Source organism: Dunckerocampus dactyliophorus, chromosome 7 (genome assembly GCF_027744805.1).
Source record: "Dunckerocampus dactyliophorus isolate RoL2022-P2 chromosome 7, RoL_Ddac_1.1, whole genome shotgun sequence".
NCBI lineage: Eukaryota > Metazoa > Chordata > Actinopteri > Syngnathiformes > Syngnathidae > Dunckerocampus > Dunckerocampus dactyliophorus.
The window spans coordinates 28693207-28717681 of NC_072825.1; the positions used below are offsets into that span (position 1 = coordinate 28693207).

At 40.2% G+C, this 24475-nt stretch overlaps 1 protein-coding gene across 1 annotated transcript in view; it reads left to right on the forward strand.

Moving 5' to 3' along the window:
* rasip1 (Ras interacting protein 1) overlaps positions 1–4723 on the forward strand; it is a 16823-nt gene extending 12100 nt beyond the window's left edge. The window contains 5 exon segments of the mRNA XM_054780983.1: positions 745–857; positions 2297–2585; positions 2658–2821; positions 2885–3026; positions 4207–4723. Coding sequence (XP_054636958.1) covers positions 745–857; positions 2297–2585; positions 2658–2821; positions 2885–3026; positions 4207–4385 — 887 coding nt within the window. The 3' untranslated portion in view covers positions 4386–4723.
* Positions 4724–24475: the final 19752 nt, after the last annotated feature.

A 24475-nucleotide genomic window follows, 5' to 3' on the forward strand; every position in this document is an offset into this window, starting at 1 on the left:
TGTTCAGTTGTGTTGTCATTGACTAATATTTCAATTTCATTGATGATCTGAAACATTTAAGTGTGACAAACATGCAAACAAGTAAGAAATCAGGAAGCTGGAAAACACTTTTTCACACCACTGTATGTGCGTGTGTTTGTATGTAGACATTTTTATAAATGTTGTATAAAAGAAGAAATAATAATAGCAATAAAAGTAAAAATGTTATATTATATTATACTTTTTTATTAAGATAATAACTAATAATAATGTTTTATATATATAGATAATATACATACACGTTAGATGGATCTGCACAGCATTTGATGGCTTCTTCCTTGGCTGTGACTATACCGATCAATAACCCGTTCCAAAGTCAAACTGCGGCCATCATAAAACCTTGAGTAACTGTCCAAGTAACATTGTCACACAAGTGTAAAAAAGAAGTGCATGGTTCCAAAATAAAAGCAAACCTATGGACACTTAATGTGAAACATTGGACATTGAAGGAAGTGCTTTGCTCAAGTCAATTCACACATAAATAGACACAAGAGTAAAATCAAGTTAGCCGCTGCATTAAAGCAAAACAATAAATACTGTTCTCACCATTGTTGATCCTGAATGGACGCGTACCTGGATCTGCACCAAACTGAATGCCTGTGTCTTTTCACCACGCCTAATCCAACCTAGTGAATTATTATGAATTATTATATCTGCAGACAACATGACGTGTGCTAATGATTCATTCATTCCTTTATAATGAAGCCCCGGGTGATCCAGTGCTGACGTCCGACATGGACACATGCTCTGAGGCTCTCGCTCAGCTGGATGATGTCATCATGCACACCTTCCAGCAGTGTGTCTACCACCTGACAAAGGTAAACGCACGAAAACTCACATCAGCAAGCATTTTTATCACAGCATATCTTCTCAAGGAACAACACTGTACATTTGCTTTAGAGTAGTCAGTGTACAGCTTGTAAAGCAGTATTGATGAAAATCACCCACTGAAAATCACATTTCATCTTTATTTTTCCAGGTATGTCCATCTGGATGGAATTACACAATTTAGAAGTAGCACCTTTTGTTTAAACCAGGGGTGTCCAAAGTGCCGCCACGGGGGCCATTCGCAGTCCAAGGCAGTTTAAAAAAAATAAAATATCATTTTACAAGAACACTGAAAGAGAAAATGACAGAAAAAAAATGAAACAAAAAAACCTAATAAAAAAACAACAGCAAAAAGGGAAAAATCTGCAGTAATTTTAACAATAAAGTCAAAATATTAAGAGAAAAAAGTTGTAATCTAATGAGAAAAACGTCGCAATGTTATGAAGAGAAATAATGTTGTAGTAGCATAAAGTTGAACTATTAATGAAATAAACACCTTCCTTTTTTAAAGTCGTAATGTTATGAGAGACAAACAAACCAACAAAGAAAGTTGTAGTTTTGGGGAAATTAGGTTGGGGAAATAGTTTTAACGTGACAACAACGAAGTCAAAATATTATGGGATTAAAGTCATAATTATGAGAAAAAAAATTACAGGAAGAAATTGCAATTGTTGGAAAATTAAATGAAACACAACAGTATAAATGGAAAAAACTGATGCAATTTTACAAGAATAAAGTCAAAATATGAAGAAGAAAAGTTGCATTCTAACGAGAGAAAAAAACTCACAAACCTCCGAGAATAAACTCGTGATATTATGAGGGACAATAATGTCATTTAAGTAGCACACAGTGGAAATATTACAGAAAAAAACAAGATATGCTTTAAAAGTCATAAGATTACGAGAAACATACAAAACAAAATCAAATTGGAATTTTCGGAAAATTAGGTTGGGAAAAAAGTTATAATATAATGAGAATGAAGTCTAAATATTATGGGAATAAAGTCATAATATTACAACAAAAAAGGTTAAGAAAATGATTTCAGAAGAAAGTTGAAATCTTTGGAAAAATGTGAAAAAGAGTGAAGTGGATATTAATAAGATGTATATCACTTGTTCGCAAATCTACATGTGTTGCTTTACAAAATATCAAAGTCAGTTGCATCCTTTCATTTTTTAAAAATATGGACCGCGCTGGAGGGAAGAAGTTTGGACACCCCCGACTTAGAGGGTAGCACCTTTTGTTTGAAGCAACCCATTTTTCATGTGGGGACTGACAGGGATGTCCTATTGATCACTAAATAGCACTGAAAGTCTACGCTGAGTTTTAGATTGGGTAGGATAGGTTTAGCATTTAGAGGTAAAAACAAGATGAAAAGCAGAGTCTGTGGGTCTATGGGTGGAACAACATGTCTTCTTTGTCCCCCAAGACCCTCTACTCCCTCCTTCCCGCCCTGCTGGACACCAACCCGTTCTCCAATGAGGAGAAAGAGAAAGACAAAGGCGGGGCTAAAGGAGCGGAGGGGGCGGAGAAAGGAGAAGGGGAGGTGGATGACGTCTCCGCCCTGCCGCCCAAAGTTGCCGGGCTGGTGGAGGTGTACCGCTCATCCCTGATGTTGTCCCGGGAAGCCTGCCTGTCGCCGCCGCTCACCTCCCAAACCTTCGGCTACCTCTTCTTCTTCACCAACACCTCCCTGCTCAACACCTTACTGGAAAGAGGTGAGATCGAGGTCAAAGGTGAGGGTTACATGTGCACGTGTTTGACGTCCTGTTCCTTTTGTTCCCCAAAAGACGGACTCTTTTCCTGGTCCAGAGCGGTCCAGATCCGTACAAACTTGGACTTGGTTCTGGATTGGCTCCAAGGGGCGGGACTTGGGGACATTGCCTCTGAGTTCACAAAGAAGTTGTCAGTCATTGTCAACTTTTTGTGCATTCCCAAAACCCGCCTCATCCAGGTGAGACCACCTTGTGTTTGGACCTTCGCCCCGAACTGTTTTTCATTGCAACTTCTCTTCTAGTCATCGTGGGACACTTTACAGGAGGATCACGCCTTGCTAAGCCCCGCCCAACTGCACCACCTGCTCACTCATTACAAGCTGGGACCGAGCAGAGCCCCCCCAGCCTCCTGGGCCCCCCCGCCTGGCACCGAGTTAAGCGGAGGTAAGCAAATCTCAAAAAAAAATTCTACTTATCAAAAGTTATACTTTACGCTACTACTGTGTACTTTATCAAAATATTTTGGCACAGTCATAATATGAGGAAAAAAAAGATTCACAAGAATCTACTTGAAATATTTGTAAAAAAAAAACAAAACATTTTTAAGTAAAAAAAATGAGCGATGTAATGTAAAAAAGTCATAATTTTACAACAATTAAGTCATAATATTATGAGTAAAAAATACATATGATAGAAGTATAAAGTTTAAATATTAAATACATTTTTAAAGTTATATTAATATTATTAAACTTACATATAATATTATGAAAAAAATATTGACACGAATGTAGTTGAAATATTTGTAAATAAATAAATAAATCAAAATAAAATAAATAAATAAATAAATAAATAAATAATTTGGGACAGTCATAATATTGTGAGAAAAAAGATTCACAACAATATTGTTTAAATATTTGTAAAAAAAATTTAGTAAAAGAATGAGCAATGTAAGGAGAAAAAGTAATAATTTTACAACAAAAAAGTCATAATATTATGAGGAAAAATATATATGATAGAAGTATAAAGTTTAAATATTAAAGACATTTTGAAAATGTTATAACAATATGAGGAAAAAATAGAAATTTTATAAGTTTAAATATTAAAGAAAATAGGATTTTAAAAAAGGTTTTTACAAATGTTTTAAGAGAATAAACCTGTAAAGTAATGTTGTTTTAGCAGCATAGAGTTGAAATATTAAAGAAATAATATGTGATTTATTTTGAAGACATAATTTACAAAACAAAACAAAATAAACTTGTGATGTTTGGAAAATTAGGTTGGCAAAAAAGTTCTAATATTATGGGAATAAAGTCATAAGATTACAAAAAGAAAATGTACAAAGATTATTTAAGAAGATTTGAAAATTAAAATGAAAAACAACAGCAAAAATGGAAAAACTATTAATAATAATAATTAATTTTACAAGAATAAAGTGAAAATATTAAGAGAAACAAGTTGTATTGCAATGAGAAAAAAGCAGTAATATCACGAGAATAAACTCATAATATTAAGAGGAAAAATAATGATTTGAAATATTAAGGAAAAAATATGCTGCTTTTTCAAAGTGGTAATTATGAGAAAGAAAGAAAACCAAATCAAGTTGAAATAATTGTGCACTTTTTAGACATATTCGAGAGCTTCCTGGACCACCCTCCTCTTATCCTGCCCAACGAGACCCCTCGGCTCGACCTCTCCCAGCCCGTCCCAAGCGCCGAGCTCCAGAAGGAAGTCACCCGTCTTCGCACGTTCTTGTGGGGGCTGGACCAGGACGAGCTCCCTGCCAATCAGAGGACTCGGCTTTGAGCGATGAAGATTTGTGGATATTCCAAAAAGCAGAAACGGGTGTTACTTTACAACATTTCCATATCACTTCATGTATTCGTTTAGATTTGAAGATTCTCCAGTAAGTTGGATGCTTTGGCTTTTCCATAATGTACCTTCAAGCCTTTGCACCATGCAGTTTTACGCTTTACTTCATTGTATCGTACATAATTAATAAAAAATATTCCTAAGTCAGCAATTGCGCTCTTTGGCACATTTCTTTCACGGTATTACAAGTGTAACAAGAAGTTAACCGCTATGTAGTAGAAGAGTTTGGTGAAGTCGACGTGATGAACCGCACTGTAATACAGCCATCCCTCCTTTATTGCGATTAATTGGTTCAAGTCAATTTAAATTTTTATAAACAGACTATTTTTGTTAGTTAGAACATACAAAAACTGTTTATGACTTTCTAAATACAGTCAAACCTGTCTTAGCGGCCACCTTTATAAAACGGCCACCTGCCAATAGCAGCCACTGAAAAATCCCCGCAGCAAATTTACATATTATAGATTCACCTGTCCAACGCGGCCAGCGGCCACCCATTTTGTCTCCCTTGGTCAATATCTGACTGCATATAGCGGCCAAATTACCAACTCAAGTAGAAGCTTCATGCACGAAAAAGTTTTGTTTTTCAATCAATGAAGCCGTCGTGTGTAGACTTTAATTACTGAGTCCTAGCTCAGTCACAATCATTCACAAGATCCACACAAACTGTCAGTTGTTCCACATAAAAAAGCCGTCTTCTTTTGAGCTTGCTATTTCCTGGTCAAACATGTAACTTTAAGAGCATTTGCACCAAAACATTACAGCAAAGTAGGCTGGGAACAGGACGTGCTCCCAGCGACGCTACAATAAAAAAAAAACATACGCTAGCATGCATGCGGCAGCGGGAGCAAAACTGAGTTCGGTTGTACTTAATTGAAGTATTTTAGAATGTACTCACGTTATTTTTCATCAATCCTCATCCACAAATCCATCAAAGTCCTCATCTTCTGTATTCGACACAAACAAAGCCGTCTTCTTTTCCGGTCGCTACTAGTCTGTTAACTTGTCAGTGTTATTCAGCTCCGAAGCAAAGAAGGAAACTTCTCCTGTTGCTTCTGCCAACTTTATTTCTTGAACGCGGCCACCAGACAGCAGCTCAGAACACACACACATCTCTCAGCATCGTCTCTCCTTCCTGCTTGCCCACAAGGCAAAGGTTAAACAAGCCCCACTACATAGCTGTCCAGCCAATGCCTGTAAGAAATGACACCGTTTATTTCCTGGTGTGCACTGGTCAATACTGTAATGCCGCTTGTTGTGGGGAAGGAGAGACTCACGTCGCCGATGCACTTTAATGGCTTTATTAACAGCGGAGAACACTGCAGGACTTTACATCCACGCCAACATAAACACACTTCCCAACTCTCTCCAAACTCACAGCTAGCACTGAGCCTAGCTCTCCTGCTCGGGACGCCCACCGTCACTTCCCATCACTTCCTGATGAACTAAAGCTGTAATGACACTCTGCCGTATAAAAAGTAAAATATTAAAAACAAGCGTAAGACATTACTAGCACAGCTTTGTTCTGTGGGTGGTGGATATATTCTATCAGTTATTATTAAGCCTCGAGCTTCCTTTTAGTAAGTAAAAACCTTGGCTATGATTGACTACATTGTCATGTAGACCTACAAAGTACACTTGGAAGAACAAGAGGTGAATAAATGTATTGCAACTGATGTGAAACTGATGAGGGGTAGGATTAAATAAGCTTTGCTTCTTCCTACTCCTTTTTGGACATGCAAAATTGGGAATTGTACTATGTGATGTGCTACTGTTTGACTCATATGCATGTTCAGGATTAAAACCATGAACCATGATAATAACAAGCCTAGTAGTGTTGTACAACTTTTATCCGCGGTCCGCAGTGCCCTCTACTGGTCAACATTATATATATATATATATATATATATATTTTTTTTTTCCCCCCTTTTTTTCTTTTTTTTTCTTCTACTGGTCAACATTCAAACTGGACGCCAACCTGTCTATAGAAGCCACCTGTCTATAGCGGCCACTTTTGCAGACTCCCTCTAGTGGCCGCTATAGACAAGTTTGACTGTACGTGTTTTAGAGCCCTGTAGACATGAAATAACACCCCTAGAGTCACTTTTACACTATTATTCTTTGTTTACATCACATTGCAGAGGCTACGGGATCACTGCAGGGACATAACAGACAACTGCCGCTGACATAGAAAGCTAGCAAGCTAACTATTTAGTCTCTCCAATTTACTTATTGTAACCTTAAGAAAGTGCTTCAAACAGAGTGGGGAAGAAGGAAAAAGAAGAGAAAAACTTACCACTTCCACACAGAATGAGAAGAGAACCTTTTTTTGACCTGCCCGTCTCAACCACGGCACGTCCACCACAGCCACAGCACGTCCGTCTCAACCACGGCACGTCAGCTGGGCTCTGCTGGCTCAGCAGTCAGTTTAAAAAAAACAACAATTTGGAATCAACAATTTGATGCGATTCCATAAAGTGAACAAACAAAACAATTTGATTTGGTTCGATTTGATACGATTCCACGGTTACGTTTGTTGATGTAGACATTAGTCTTACGTCATAAAATAAAGAAGCCAATTGGATAAAAGTGTCATTCTTACAGTAATTTCAGATGTGTAAAAGAGCACATGATATCCCCAAGCATGCTGTAAGGCAGGGGTCCCCAGCCACCGGGACGCGTGCTAAAAATAAATAAAATAATTTGTAAATAAATACATAAATTTGATGTAAATGGATATCAGTTTTGAAAATATGGGCCATTATTTTATTTCAAAAATAGTATAGTTAGAAATCCCCGTTTGTGCATGTTTAATCCGAGCGGCGACTTATCCCATTTTGTTCAACGGTCCTTGAACGCACCATGTAACAGCTGCACAGAGAGACGACTATACTGTATTTTTACCCTTTTTCTTTCACCTCATATTTGTTCCCAAATGCTGATACTATGTGAGAATGCATAAAGGTAAGATTTGATGACTTATTGAGTGCTAATGTGAATATTTGTTGGTACACAACCTCTCTGAAAAACAAAGTCCAGGCTGGTACTAGTGGATGGTGGCTCTGTATTCATTTAGTGCTTTTAATTTGATGTTGTTCCTGTCTTTGTTTTACACAATACATAATAAATAAGACCAATTAGAGGGCTATATTGTATGTATGTTTTGCTGATGTGTTGAAAGTCTTTACCGGTGTCTAGCTAGCGCGCTGCTAATGCTAGCACTGCTAATGCTATTTATATCCATTCTGGTCTTCAGCCATGCTAAGCTACGGAGCATGAATGACAATCCTTTCACCGGCAGCCCAGGCGCTTGTGTTGTGTAAGAGACGGACTGTCAAGCAGTTGCTAGTCCTGCGATACCCAATGCATGTCGTTTCAATCCATTCATCTAAGGATTTATGGCTGATTCTTATTCATCCAGGAGGCTGATACCCATGCAGACGCATCTCTCGCTTGTCAAACCTGATATCCGCTTGCATCGGTTTATCCTTCACAATCCTAACCACAACATAATAAGTGGTTAATGAAGTAGACTTACTGCATTATAAGTGTAAAAAGAAGCTAACCACCAATGTAATAAGTGACATTAGCTTGATGGAGCACATTTTTTCCACATTGAACTGTTTTTCAAGTATAAAAAGAAGTTGACCTTGACATAAAAAATGGTTGCTGAAGTTGACGTGATGACACGTGTTTGTTCGCTTTTGAAATGGTCGTCAAAGTGTAAAAAGAATTTAGCCGCAAAATCAGCAGACATTTTACAAAAATCAAGTGAAAATGTTAAAAGAAAAAAGCTGTCATCTAATGAGAAAAATGTATGAAATATGTAATATTTGTAATATTATGAGAAAAAATAACATCATTTTAGTAGCACGGAGTTGAAATATTTTTTAAAGTTGACATTTTGCGAAACAAAACAAAATAAAGTTGTTATTTTTGGAAAATTAGGTTCGGAAAAAGTTAAATATTATGGGTCAAAATTAAGTCAAAAAATGAAAATAAAGTCAAAATATTATGGGAAGAAAATTGATGAAGATTATTTAAGAAGAAAGTTGAAAAATGTAAAAATCAGCAGCAATTTTACAAGAATAAAGTCAAAGTATTAAGAGAAAAAAGTCACATTCTAATGAGAAAAAGTCATACTGTTCTGAAAATAAACTCATAATATTGTGAGGAAATGTTAGTAGTACATTTGAAATATTAAAGAAAAAATATGGTACTTTTAAAAAGTTGTAATATGAGAAACAAAAAAAACTAAATAAGGCTGTAATTTTTGGAAAATTGGGTAGGGAAAAAGTTAAAACATTGTAATAGTGTGAGGAAAAATAATGTCATTTTAGTGGCATAGAGTGGAAATATTTTTAGAAAATGTTACTTTGTAAAAGTCATCATATTATGAGGAACAAACAGAACAAAATAAAGGAAAATTAGGTTGGGGGAAGTTATAATGTTATGGGAATAAAATCAAAATGTATCAAAAAGAAAATTTAGGAAGAATATTTTCTCTGTAAAGTTGAAATATTTGGAAAACCAAATACTCAAAGAGCAAAGTAGATGTTAAGATGATGTCAAAGCTGAGAAAGATAACTGGTTAGCATATCTACATGTGTCGCCTTACAAAATATCAAAGTTGCATCATTTCATTTTTCACCATGTGGACCAGTCCAGGGTGTACCCCGCCTGTCGCCTGAAGTCAGCTGGGATAGGCTCCAGCATGCCCCCGCGACCCTAATGAGGAGAAGCGGCATAGAAAATGGATGGATGGATGAGGAGAACTTTCTTAAAGGGACAGGAATCCTTTGTGTGTTTCACGGACACATAACGGCTCTGTGGGGGTCACAGCGCTTTCTGGTTGGGAGGGGATCAAATATTTATTTTCCTAAATTAAACACAAATTAATTTATGACCTTTTCTTTCTGGCTTAAAATAAATCTCCAGCAACTGTTGTGGACTGTTTATATCTTGATAAGAGGGTAAACCTAAAAAGTCAGCAAGGAATCCCACAAGGTGGTCCACAAGGGGGCGCTGCATAACCCCGTCGCCCCATCCTGAACCTGAAATGATGAGTGTGCATGTAGACTTACTTCAGTACGTAAGGAGGCCAGCATTCATGCACATAATCTCTCATTTCCTGGAACGACGCTCGCATTTCATGACTCAAGGCAGCGAGCCGTCATCACACAAAGCCCACCAGCTGTCGTAAAAAAGGTCAAGGGGCCATTTTTTTCATTTCCCTTGGCTCCATGTGACACACTGGAGTGGTTTCCCGCCTTTCATTCATGTGGCAAAGTGGCCCCGACCCGAGTTGTGTGGGACAGGTGGTGGCGGTGTCCCGGCTGGACGTGACTAACTAACAGCAGCATGGGCTTGCTGCCACATATCCCGTTAAGTCCACACACTTATCAAGCAAAGAAAACAGTGCTTCAGCGTCTTTGCGTGGAAGCTGGATCTCTCTGACGTCTCTGCAGAGTTATTCTTCTCCGCTGGCGTCCATCCAAGTCGGTTTCCTCTCGTCCGGTCAGCTTTTGGCGTGATTACGGTAAGAAGCTGCACAGAAACGACGTCAGCGTCGCTGAGAGACAACCCCCCGCCCCCGACCCCCCACCACCTGCTGACATCATTACAGTTGCCTGTGGTCCTGTCTCCCCAATGTTTCATCCATGAAGTGATTGGAATCGTCTTCACTTTCCAGAACTGACGTCACACCTGTCTGTCCCTATTTCATGTCTTTATTCAGCACACCATGCACACTCTCACCTTTAGGGCTCACTGTTCATTCCTTCAGCGACATGTAGCCTGCATAAAGTTTTGACTTGAATTGTTGTAGTTCCTACGTTCCCTGATGGCAACGTGATGGCAGAAGGTGAAGCTGTCTGTCATAATTCCACGCCCCCCCCCGGGGGCCATTTGCAGCCCAGCAGGTTTTTTTGGTGGTCCGTACCACATTCTAAAAATATCTTTTAACAAGAATGAAAAAATCAACAGTAATTTTATAAGTATGAAGTCAAACTATTAAGAGAAAAAAAGTTGTAATTTGATAAAAAATAAGGTCATGATTTATAATATATAATAAAAAAAAATAATGTCATTTTAGTAGCATAAAGTTGAAATATTAAAGGAAAAAAAGACATTTATTTTTAAAAAGTCATAATATTATAAGAAACAGAAAAAAATGAAATAAAGTCGTAATTTTTGGAAAATTAGGTTGGAGAAAAAGCTCTAATATGGGAATAAATTAGTCATCGATTGGCCACCCATCAGTATCGGACGATTTCCGTGAAAAAGCAAGTATCGGCATATGCTGATACTTGCTCTTTTAACACCTATCCCCTTCACCGATCAGCTCCGCCCCCATTGCTGCAGCCAGCCTATTGCGAGCGTCTCCCGCTCACTTTCCCTTCACAAAGCCAAAACAAGCACGGCAAAACAAGGCACTTGGCAGAGTGTGGCAAGTTTTCGGTCGAGTGGCCAAAACACGGTCAACGCGCCTGAGTGTTCGAGGTGGACAGCCCGAAAAGTGGTTGGATTTGTCGGAAACCGGGTCATTCTGGAGCGCCATCGAGCTGCTCTTGCATCCAAAGTCTCCTTAAAGAAGGCGCCTGATCCTCTAAGTTCCACCAGTTATTTGGAAAAAGTAAGTCAAATATGTTTTCATCAAAATTTTATGGTTCCCCTTTCATATCATATAGCCCAGGGGGTCACCAACGTGAGCCCCCCACAACGACAGGTGGCACCTGAAAGCCTGCTTTTCATTTAAGTTTTCCATTAATACTGTGTTCCCTCGTTAATCGTGGGAGGATAAGTGAAATCCGCAAAGTAGCCAAATATATTTTTGTACAATGATTATATACGTTTCAAGGCTGTAAAACCATCACCTTACACTTTATACGCTTTTCTCAGACGGGCATTTTAGCACATTTCTCTCTTGTTTAAACACTCTCAAAGTTAAATTTCGGGTGAATTTTAATGATCAACCTATGAGGTTGGACACAAACAATTATTCAAGGACTCACACGTATTTCACTCACCCTGACCGTGCCTCATCCTGGCGCCAAGGTCCTCGGGTGTGGAGGAAGACTGGAGAGGCACAGGACAGAAGCTGCCTGAAGTCCAGCGTGAAGTTTCCTCAGTCTGTGATGATTTGGGTGCCTCGTCATCTGCTGCTGTTGGTCCACTCCGTTTCATCAATGCAGCTGTCTACCAGGAGATCCTGCAGCACTGCATGCTTCCATCTGCTGAAAACCTTTTTGGAGATGCTGACTTCATATTCCAACATGACCTGGCACCTACCAGCGCCAAAACCACTAGTCACTAGTTTACTGACCACGGTATTACTGGGCTGGACTGGCCTGCAAATCCAGCTGACCTGAACCCCATAGAGATGTGTGGGTATCGTGAAGAGGAAGATGAGCAACATCAGACCCAACAACAGAGAGGAGCTGAAGGCCGCTATCGAAGCATCCTGGGCCTCCGTAACACCTCAACAGCGCCACAGGCTGATGATGGCCTCCATGCCAGACCAAATTAAACCAGTGATTCGTGCAAAAGGAGCTGCAACCAAGTATTGAATACAGGAATGAAACTTATTTTTCAGTGGATGGAAATTTCTGTATTATGAATCCCATTTTTGTATTGTTGTGATGAAATATTCTAAGTTTTTGACACATGGATTTTTGGTTTTCATGAACTAAATGCTATAAACATCAAGATTTAAAAAATAAAAGGCTTGAAAAAATTCAGTTGATGTGTAATAAATCTAGTACATATGAAGGTTTATTTTTTTAATGACATTATGGAAAACAATTAACTTTGACACCATATTCTATTTTTTGACATGGCTCTGTATAGCATGTTAGCATATCTACATGTGTTGCTTGACAAAATATCAAAGTGGCAAAGTTGCATCACCCCTGGGTTACGTCATGATGCACGTGTCCTTTGGTCCCATGACAAAAATACCACACTTAGCAACCAAGTACCTTTTTTAAAAATATATTTTTAACAGTAGTGAACCACAAGTGTGAAGGCAGCCTTCTAATTGGACACAGATGGAGCCTCAGACGGCTGCTGGGTTCATTCTTTGATGTTTTCCTGATTGGGATTTAGTAGCATGTCAGCTTTAGTAAGCGTGTGACACACAAAAAGCTTCCTGTGATCCCACACAGACGACATGTCACGCACACTTTCACCTGGAATTGCGCCGTTTGCCGGCCCGGGCAGACGCACGCACGCACCGGGGGCAACCAGGTGCGCGGCCCCCCCACACCTGTTGTTGTGGCGTTTGTCTGTAATTAGCCCTCCGCACAATTACCATTGGCGGCTGCAGGGAGGGAGGAGGGAAGCTTGAGGACAATGGGGCAGTTCTTCTCTCCCTATCATCTCCTACCTCGCCTTCCCTCGGCCCCGCTCGTCGAGTAATGAAAGATCCGTCCCCGCTTCAAAGAGTCGGAGTTTCCTACAAAAACAGCTGAGTCAGAGGAGAAAAGGATGAAAAGAGGAGGAAAACAGCAGGGAGGCGAGTAATGCACACAACACTGCTGCACCACAGCACTCATTCTTGTTCACACGTTCTTCACACTTGTGCTTCCGCACCTAACTTTTTTTTTTTTTAAAAACACTCACTTCGGTGACGTTTGCTTAACCTTCACACTGGAATTTCTGTCATGGGAGCCGAGGCTGCGCAGTAAACAACATGCATAAAGTACGTCACATCTTCCAAAGCGTATTTTAGATTGACATACACACTGTGCAGTACAGACAAAGCTCACTTCTTGGACCGCAACGCTTTTCAAAATGTACCATCTGCTTTTGTAAACTGTCATGTTGTCTTACAGCAGGGGTCACCAACGTGGTGCCCGCGGGCACTAGGTAGCCCCCCACGACCACATGAGGTACCCGCAAGCCTGCTTTTCATTCAGGTTTTCAGTTAATAATGTGAGAACACTAGAAAGAAAAGTATTGTGAAACATAAAATGTGAGTTATGGATACCAGCATTTTGTTCATGTTTTGGTAAAACAAGCGTATTTGCTTTGTTTGGGTTGAAATAAGGTATGAAAATCATTTCTACAAACATGAGTAGCTCGTGGCCATTTTCATTTTGTAAAAGTAGCTCTCACAAGGACAAACGTTGGTGACCCCTGCCTTACAGTATCGCATGTAACAAACGCACATGACACGAAGGCACGCTCTTCTGTTTAAAAAAACAACAATTGAAAACACTAGTCAAAGATCCTCTACATCAGTGATCCCCAACCCCCGGGCCATGGGTCATTTGGTACCGGGCCACACAGAAAGAAACAATAATTTCCATGATGTTTTATTTTGAAAAGTGGCTGGATTCTCTCTGTTACATTCGTCTCACTTGACGGATGTCCATTGTGGGTGTGCTAACTTTATCTCATGCCGCACAGATAGACTACTACTGTATTTTTACCATTTTTCTTTCATCTCATATGTGGTGTCAAATGCTGATACTATGTGGGAATGCATGAAGGTAAGTTTGGATGACTTATTGAGTGCTAATGTGCTCATTTGTCTCAAGTTAATTCATGCTAGCACACTGCCTTTTACCACACACGTCAAACAGCATGTAATCATCTCTCTGGAAACACTCCAGAGATAAGATAAATTAGATGGCTATAATGTACAAATCCCAACACCACCCCCCCAGTCCGCAGGAGATTTGTGGGAACAAAAGCCGGTCCGTGGATCAAAAAAGGGTGGGGGCCACTGGTCTACATGACGAGAAGGAGCACTTGGTCACACTTTACAATAAGGTACACAAAAATACCGTAGTACCTGAGGAACTAATGCAGAACTAATGAAGAACTAATGAGGAACTAATGACTAAGGCGCATAAATGTAGACTAGTTACTGAGGAACTAATGAAGAACCAATGAATAAGTACTGGGTAGTGGTTAGGGTTTAAGGTTAAGGTTAGGTAGGTTTGCTCCTCACTAACTACTGTAATTTTGTGTACCTTATTTTAAGGCGTTACCGAGAACTTGGCTGTTTTTAAAAAAAACAAACTGAAAACACGACTCAAAGATCCTCTATATCACAAGAAGGTGCACTCTGCCGTTTATTAAAAAACAAACTGAAAACTCTAGCCAAAGATCCTCTATATAACAAGAAGGAGCACTGTGCTGTTTAAAAAAAATGAAAACATTCGTCAAAGCTCCTCTACATCACGAGAAGGAGCACTCGGCTGCTTTTTTTTAAAAACAAACTGAAAACACTAGTCAAAGATCCTATATATAACAAGAAGGCTCACTCTGCTGTGTGTGTGTTTTTTTAAACAACTGAAAATACTAGTCACAGATCCTATATATATAAGAAGGATCACTCTGCTGTTTTTTTTTTTTTAAACAAACTGAAAACCCTAGTCAAAGATCCTCTACATCACGAGAAGGAGTACTCTGCTGCTTTAAAAAAAAAAAAAACTGAAAACATGAGTCAAAGATCCTACATATGACAGGAAGGATCACGTTGCTCTTTTAGTTTTAAAAAACAAACTGAAAACACGAGTCAAAGATCCTACTATATACAATGGAAGCACTCTGCTGTTTTTAAGAACCTTCTCCAAAAATGCTAGTCAAAGATCTTCTACATAACAAGAGCACTCCAGTGGTTTTGCAGCGAGAGGGTAATTAAAAACGCCAGTCAAAGAGCCTCTATATGATAGGAGCACTTTGCTGTTTTTAAAAACCTACAGCCCGCCCGGGCCAGTATGGTTCCGTGGACTGGAGCGGCCAAACAATGAACCGCCCTACGTGTTGCTGACTCACCGTCCGTGCCACAGCTCATAAGCCACCATGGGGCGGCTGTGAGTGGCTGCACTTTGATGGAGAAGGCGGGAAACACGATGGAATTCAGGAGACAAATCATTGCAAAGTACAAAAATGGCGTCCCACTCCCATCCCTGTCTCGCCGCTCCTCGCCGTCTTCACCAACCACTATTTTTCTAATTTTGTGTTTCTGGAACAGATTACTTGGATTTGCGTTATTTCTTCAAAAGTTGCTTCGGTTTTGGAATGTTTCAGTTTTCATTGGACATTTTGGAACAAATGAATCATGAAAACGGAGGTTTTTATTCACATCAAGGGTGTCCAAACTTTTTCCCTCCAGCGAGGGCCACATAGTGAAACATGAAAGTTTGATATTTTGTAAAGCAACATGTTATGCTATGCTAACAAGTTATATTTACTTCATCTCAGCTTTGTCATATATGTGGAAAAACACATTATTAATATCTACTACACTCTTTGCTCTTTTTTAACCATTTTTGCTGTTGCTTTTTTGCTCAATTATTTGAACATTTTCAACTTTCTTCTTAAATAATCTTCTTAAATAATCTTGATTATTTTGACTTTATTCCATAATATTATAACTTTTCCCCAACCTAATTTTAAAAAAATTACAACTTTATTTTTCTGGTTTCGAATTTACGACTTTAAAAAATAACATATTTTTTCTTGAATATTTCAACTCGTATGTGACTAAAATTACATTATTTTTATTGTAAGTTTATTCTAAAAAAAATTGCCACTTTTTCCATTACAATTTTTTTTTCTTCCTGTTTTTATTTTATTTTTTCGAAAAATTTGCAGTTTTTCCTTTTCTGCTGTTTTTGTTTTTTTTAGCTGTCCAACTTTTTAAACTTTCTTCTTATAAATGTTCTTCTCGTAACTATGACTTTATTCCCATAATATGTTGAATTTATTCTTGTAACACTATAACTTTTTTTTAACCTAATTTTCCAAAAATAACATTTGCGGTTTTGTTTCTCATAATATTACAACTTTAAAAATTGACACTTTTTTCTCATTAGAATACCACTTTTTTTTCTTAATATTTGGACTTTATTCTTGTATAATTACAACTTTTTTCCTGTGTTTTTTTTTTTATTTTCTAACTATTTCAACTTTTTCTAGCAAATTTTCTTCTCGTAATTATGACATTATTTCCATAATATTTTGACTTTTTTCTCATAACAGTTTCACTTTTTCCATAATCCCATTTTCCAAAAATTACAACTTTATTTAGGTTTGTTTCTGAAATTATTACAACTTTAAAGAATGTTTTTTTTGTATATTTCAATCCGTGACATGACTTTACCTCATAATATGACGTTTATTCTCATAAAAATTGCCACTTTTTTCTCAGGGGAATACAACTTATTTTCTCTTAAGATTTAGACTCTATTCTAGTAAAATTACTGCAGATGTTTCCATGTTTTATATTGTTGGGTAGTTTTTTTTCGCTTTCTTATTGACGTATATTTTTACAATGTGGCACCAATGGCCTCTGGGCTGCGCTTTGGACACCCCTGGCTTATACCATTTTTATGCTTGAAAATGCTTCATTTGGTCCAAAAATAAAGACAGTTTGCTTAAATATGCATCTTTTTTGACTAATAATAGGCCGTAGTCAACCACAAAACACTGATCAGTTATCAATTAATGAATTATTTATGGGAATCCAGCCTTTGGTCCCATGATAAAAATACCAGTATGAACGCTGAATATCTTTTTTGATATTTTTGGTCCGGCCTGGAGTAGAGGAGCACAAGTGTGAACGCAGCCATTAAAGCTCGCATTTGGCAAAGGCCTTCTATCTATTTGTGATCTGGCAGCACTTAACCTGCAGCCTACGTCACCCTGAAGTCGGCGGTATAAGGAGGTGTTTCAAGTGGTACGGCGGGGCGAACGATGGAGGCTGTGAGACACGCTCTATCAGGAAATTGGAGGGAAAGTGTGTGGGCTCCTGCAGCTCCAAAGCACTCATCATTACCACACATTGTGGAATCTGTGAATGTGGACTTCAATTGTTTTCGTATCGTGGCCTCATCAAGGGGCAGGGAGGGAGCCAAGGAGGGAGGGGGGATGGCTATTGAGTCTGGCTCCCACATAAATGGCCTTTTGGGTCTCATACTGAAAATATTTGAAGAGTCTGGCTGTATCAGACGCAGTCAGACAGCCAGAGAGTGGAACATTGTTCACAGCTGAGTCCTGTGTAAAGGTGAGCTAGGAAACGGGGCGGCGGGGGGGGATTCTCTGTTAGTTCACAGACTGGCAAAGAGACAAGACTGGGGGTGTAGACAGACTGCTCTTGCAGGCCAGCAAAGGAAATAGGTCATGTTCAGACAGACAGTCAGCATAGACAAGACGCTTTAAATGTTTTTTTTTTCTTCTTGCATCATCCAAACGTGCGAGCACGTACTGTATGATGTAATACATGGGTGCACAAGGCGCGGCCTGGGGGCCATGTGTGGACCACGTCTGTTTTTTTAGCCGCCCGCGCAGCAAAGTCTAAAAATATGATCATCAGTGAAGCGTTAAGAGCCATCTATAGCTGTGACTTTTGTTGGTAAATGAGAAACAAAGATTACCGTCACACGTCCACATCTCTGTCAATAAAAAGTGAGGAGGTGGGTGGGCCATGCGGGGACACATTTGATTTGTTAGGCACCTGACGTGCGCATTTGAGCGCTGCTCACGGGCAAATTTGATGGCTGGGAATGTTGCTGGAGGTGGTGGAGGGCATCCACTGTCTGGAACTGATGGCCATTTTTGGAACCTTCCCTTGCCATTCGTCCGCAAATGTTCTCCATTGGATTTAGATGGGGGGAACACGCAGGATGGTCCAAAAGAGTGAACTTATTCCTCTGGAAGAAGTCCTTTGTGAAGTGCGTTGTCCTGTTGAAAGAGCCAGTCATTACCACACAGACGAGGGCCTTCAGTCATGAGGGATGCCCCCTGCGACATCTCCATCTCCGTTCGACGCCCCTGCACAACCTGAAGCACCATTGTTCAATTGAAGGATCATGATGGCGCCCCCTCCACTTTGCTGTGTGGAAAACATCTCAGGTGGGATCTCCTTGTCATGCCAGTAACGTTGGAAGCCATCAGGACCGTCAAGGGAGAAAAAAACTTTCTTCCACCTTTCAATGTCCCATGTTTGGTGCTCTCCTGCAAATTCCAAACCTTGAAGGAGACGAGGCCTTTGAAGAGGTTTTTTCTTCTTAAATGAAGATTTTTTTCTTTAATATTTGAAATTTATGCTACTAAAAAGATATTGCTTTTTTGTCATAATATTACAACATTATTCTTTTAAAATTACGACTTTTTCTCTTTAGATTACAACTTTTTTCTCTTATTATTTTGACTTTATTCTTGTAACTGACTGCTCTTTTTCCCCTTTTGGCTATTTTTTTTTATTTTCCAAGTATTTCAACTTTTTAAAGCAAGTTTATAAATTTTCCTTGTGTAATATTTTCACTTTATCACATTTAAGTTTGTCCAACCTAGTTTTCCCAAAATGACAACTTTTGTTTTTTTTGTTTCTCATATTATTATGACTTTAACAAAAATAAATTCTTTAGTATTTCAACTCTATGCTATTAAAATGGCATTATATTTCCTTATAGTGTGGAGTTTATTCCTATAAAATTGTGACTTTTTTCTCATTTGAGTACTTTTTTTCCTTTAGTATTTTGGCTTTATTTTCATAAAATTACAGCTGTTTTTTCCATTTCTGCTGTTTAAAAAAATATTTTCCAACTATTTCAACTTTATTCTTGTAACTTTTTTTCCTCCTAATATTTTGACTTTTACAGACGATGTTGTGGCTTTGAAGGAGACGAGGCCTTTGAAGATGTTGTTCCTTCTCTGGCTGGTGATGGTGTCTGATGGTTATTGGACTGCACTCGGCACCAGTAACAACCTTTATTTGGGCCGAGGATGGTCCCGCGTCTTGACGGACAGCCAATGGGATTCTTTTTGGGTGTACCACTTGACTTTTTTGTTCCTTGAGCCTGTTTGAAGAAGTTTGAAGTCTTACTGCGTCCAACCTCAGCAGCAATGGCGCGCCATGAGAGGCCTTGCTTATGCAGGTCAACAAATCCACCGCTTTTTTTGCCTTTGCCAATAAGAGATCACGACAGTGTGAATTCCTGACACTAAATCACATTCAATCCACATTTTTACCAACATTTTGCCTTTTAAAGGCTGTGCTATTAAACATTTGATCAGCTGATGAAAAGCCTATTTCACTTTAATGCTTCTTTGCAGTAAATTGCAAAACAAAAAAGGCATAACAGTGCAAAACGTACGTTCCTCCCATTTTTCAACTGGTCTTAACATTTTGATCAGGAGTGTATGCTATCAAGTCGTCCATAGCATTTTGAACGCAAGCCAATGTTATTTACAGTCATCAGTCCCTGCCAACTTCTGCAACTTGTCACCTGACATCACATAAAAATGACCCCGTGGGGTGTCCTGACTTTTTCTCATGGTATAAACATGTCCAGACTGGGAGCAGTACACACGCTGGGGTATAAAGAAGCCCTGTGAGGTCAGATCCAGCCTCACAGTCTCACCACCACCACCAAACCGCCGCGCCCTACCCCAGCCCATCCCCGTGTGTGTCCCGGGGGCCGTCGTTTGGGGCAGTGCCACCAATTTGGGACGGTGGTGTTTTTCTCAGCTCCACCTTTAGCCTCCATTCCTTGTCCTGGCCTGCTTTCGCCCCGGGCCAGGGGACCTGTGGGCCTGCGGGCAGGGGCCTTATTCCATCAGTTCGGGGCTTCTGTCAAACGCTTGTTCCATTTTGCGTCATGGTGTTGACTGAGCGGACCCCACACTTAACTCCCATAGTGCTGAGGGGCTGGGCGTCAGGGCGGCCGGCGCACGGGGTTAGCGCGGCCCCCGTTTTCAAGCGTGGTAATCTGATGGCTATGTTTATTTTATGTAGCTCTCCTTTGATGGAGCAGAAAAAGTCTTTGGGCTTTTTGTTTCGGCAGTTTCCCTGCCAGGTCAGAGGTGCTCGCCGTGGTAACGCTCAGGAAGAATAATATTTGCCCTTAAATTCGCTCCAAACAGGCTTTTTTCCATATTAGTGTCAGGGATACTCGTAGGGATTTCTGCCTTCCACTGATTCGGCACATTGGATGTAAAAGGATGGCATGTAGGGAGGGCAATGCTCCCCAGAGGATACTCGGGGTGTTCCACAGGTCATCCCGCTCATGGATACCCTTCATGTCTTCCTGAGAAACAGCTCTATATACTGTGGGTCTCAGTAGTTAAGGAAAACACACACAAAAACAGAGGAAAAACCTGCTTGACTGCCCCCGGGCTCCACCTCAGCTGTCAGTGGTCCAAGCTTCCCAGGGTTTCTTTTATCTAAAAACAGACTTACCTTTCCCTCATCTGCAGGCCTCCTTCGCTGCCTCACCTCACAAAGTCACACAGCCTGTCCGTCCCCGTCTGCCCGCCCGCTGCCTTTCGTCAGCTGTTTCAGACGCAACCGCACTATGTCATTATGCGAGACTTTGACCCAAACCAATCATATTCCGCCCCCAATTTGCTCTGCGAAACCACACGGTGACACAAGCAGCGCCCGGCGTATTGTTCTGCGCCCACTGACCTTCCCGATGTTGATCTGACCCACCAAAGGAGTCCTTTAAGTGGCTGTGTTTGCTTTTTCACCAAAGGTCAACTCCCGCCTCAGAAGATGAATTCGTAGGACTTTGCTGTGGAGAAAAGCGCTCCAGATCGCGGCTGGAATATCGTGATCCATCTCAATTTGGTTATTGCAGTTGGCCACGGTCTGCACTGTGATCTGAGATATTTTGGAAGAATTCAACATTTTCATACAAAATAAGAAACCCTCTGCGGTTTTATGGGGACAATCTTTCATTTGCTTTAGTAGTTCTGATGACGATGATCATCTACAAACAAAGAAGTCTGGGTTTGCCCCAGACAAGAACAGTGGGAACAAAACAGTCTTTTTTTTAAACTCTGCTTATCCTGGTCAGGGTCAAGGTGGGAAGCTGGAGCCTATCCCAGTTACTCTGGATGAAGCATGGATTCAACCTTGGACTGATCAACACTCAAACGCAGGATGATTGGTAATGGGGCATAGGCAGGGAATTAATCCCACACTCAGCTATGTGAACCACTAAAAGTCAGACGGATACCATCCGCTTATTCTGCTGTTCCACCGCATATTCTATTCAGGAGCCTATCAGAGATCCCATCCCATCCATATACTGGGAATTCATCCCTATTATTTATCCTGTTCAGGGTCAAAGACAAGCTGTAGCCTATCAGAGATTACTTAGGGCGAACGGCAGTTTCTAGTGGAGGATTGAGGCATAGACTGGGAATAGATCCCACACCATCCGCATGAAAGGCAGCAATGTGAACCACCACACTAACAAACGCAGGACAGAAACAGCTATCCAATTTCTATAATACTTATCCTGGTCAGGGTCATGGCAAGAAGCTGGAGCCTAGACCTCGAGAGAAAGGCAGCCTACACACTCATTCATCGGGGCATAGACTGGCAATCAATCCCACGCCAACTGCAGGAAAGGCAGCTATGCAAAACGTTACATGACCATCTGTCTAGTTTTTATATGGTTTATCCCGATCAGGGCAGGAAGCTACAGTCTATCCCTGACCTGGCTGAAGCGTGGACTACATCCTGGACTCATCAAAAGTCAGTCACAAATTGAGTCCATACGAGTGGCATTACAGTCAGTTATGTGAACCACTACATCAACAAAAGTATGACATGGACCACCGTCCACTTTCTATACTGCTTATCCTGATCAAGGTCACAGCGGAAGCTGGGCAAAAGGCGGACTACTCTGCATGAAAGTCAGCTATGTGAACAACTACACTGCCAACGACAGAAACCATGCATGCGGTTTCTAAAACACTGATGTCGTTCGGGTCTGACTTGACTTAAGAAAAGATCAGTAGCCAGTTGTAGTGTGATTGTTGGGAGAATTGACTGGGAGTTGATCAGCTATGTGAACCAATACACGACCAACAGTTAGCCTTGATGCAGGGCAAAAGGCCAACTACATCCACCTGTGGAAATGTGTCCCAGCTATGTGAACAACTACACAACTAATAGCAGGACATGGCGACCAAAGAGATAAGCAACAGTTCCTATTTGTCAGTCTTGTTAGTCATTGAGTGCCTGAGAGGTATGTGCTCACTCAAACATGCGGGAGCGCTAATTACTGACGTAATCCGAGTAATCCAATCCCTCCCGGTGCACTTTTGCAGCTGTAAACAATCCAAAAGACTTTGCTGCCTTGTTCCAAATGAGACGTGAAATGTTGTTTTAAGACGGCGATGTGTGGGTGAGCATCAAAACGTCGGGTGGTTGACTCATAACGAGGCGCTGTCAATCAAACAGAAGGACTCAGCAGCCAAACATCTGCCTGAGGAGCTGTCACCCAATCAGGTGCTTATTCTCACGAAATATCATCTTCTTGTCCCACAGATGTGCCTCGCTGCGACCCGACACCCTTCACACGGGCCTGTTTTATGTCTCTGCCCTCGCTATCTGGCATTGGGTCATCCTCTTCCATTCCTTTGTCTGCTCTAATCCTACTGCATCCCATCTATCACTGCCCATTAAGCTCTTTTCTCATGGCATCCCCACCCGTAACACCCCCTCCACTTTCCCCCTTTTTATGTGTCATCACTCCACCTTCGTCACGAGGATAGCCGCTGTCACCATCTTTATTAACTTAGCCCCAAACTCAGAGCCGCTCTTTGTCGTCATCCTCCTTTCTTCCCAGTGATTATCTGCACAGACCTGTTGTTTCCCCCAGCTTGCAGTCCAATCGGACGCGGGGAATTTCCTTACTATCACTCACCGGAGCCATTCTTTGGATTCCTGGCGTGCTTCCTGGCACTACCGGAGGTCCGGGCCAGATGCGAGGGCGTCGGTAAAACAACGCAGTCGCCGTCTGAGGCCCGACCGGCACCATGCTTATACTCTTGCACAATGTTTCTGTCAATGTTTACTTGATTTATTGATTCTTTTACTGGATAATACAAACGCAAACTATTTTTATGTGCACAAAAGGCCTATTTCTCGCCAATATCGTTGACAAATCTGTCTAAATCTGGTAGGGAGCAGATAGTCCATCCACCTCACAGGTGTGGCATCTCAAGATAATTATTAGACAGCAACCTTAGTGCACAGGTGTGCCGAGGTTGGCCACAATAAAAGGCCACTCCAAAATGTACAGTTTACTTTCACGCATTATTCAGCAATATAATAATAAAAATGAACAGAAATAATTTATAACAATTTATAAAGAAATACAAGATGTACGATATATGATACATGTATTAATTAATGTATACAATTTATTCATGTAATTGAAAGTTCATTTCAAACCAATTCAAATTCTATTTTATTATGTAATTAATTGTATTTTAATTTAATTTAAATTCAATTTTATTATTTAATAAATTGTATTTTAATTTGATGTAAATTTTCATGTACATATTGTAATATTCAATATTATTATTAAAATTACGTAGGTACGGAATTTTGACAATTAATTTATTTATACAATTAATTCATGTATTCATACATTTACTAATATAATTAATGTAAATGTATTAATGAATGTATGATACATGAATTCATCGGTCCTCAAATACTCTCAACCTCAAACCAACATTTTCTAATGGTCATTAATTCGCAACCCATCCATCTTCTATGCCACTTCTCCTCATTAGGGTCGCGGGGGCATGCTGGAGCCTATCCCAGCTGACTTCGGGCAACAGGCGGGGTACACCCTGGACTGGTCGCCATATAGACAAACAAGCATTCACACTCACATTCATACCTATGGACAATTTAGAGTCTCCAATTAATCTAACATGCATGTTTTTGGAATGTGGGAGGAAACGGGAGTACCCGGAGAAAACCCACACACACACGGGGAGAACATGCAAACTCCACACAGAAATGCCCAAGGGAGAATCGAAGGTCTTCCAGGTCTTCCCGATCTCCAGACTGTTACTGTGTTGGCCAACATGCTAACCACTAGACCACCGTGCGGCGCTTAAGTCGCAACCCATTTTTTAAAAAGTAATTTTTATTTTTATCATGTTTTATTTTAATTATGATTAGTGACTTTTATTTTTGTATTTATTACATTTTATTTATTCATTGATACTCTTGTTTTTCTACTTTTTAAAAT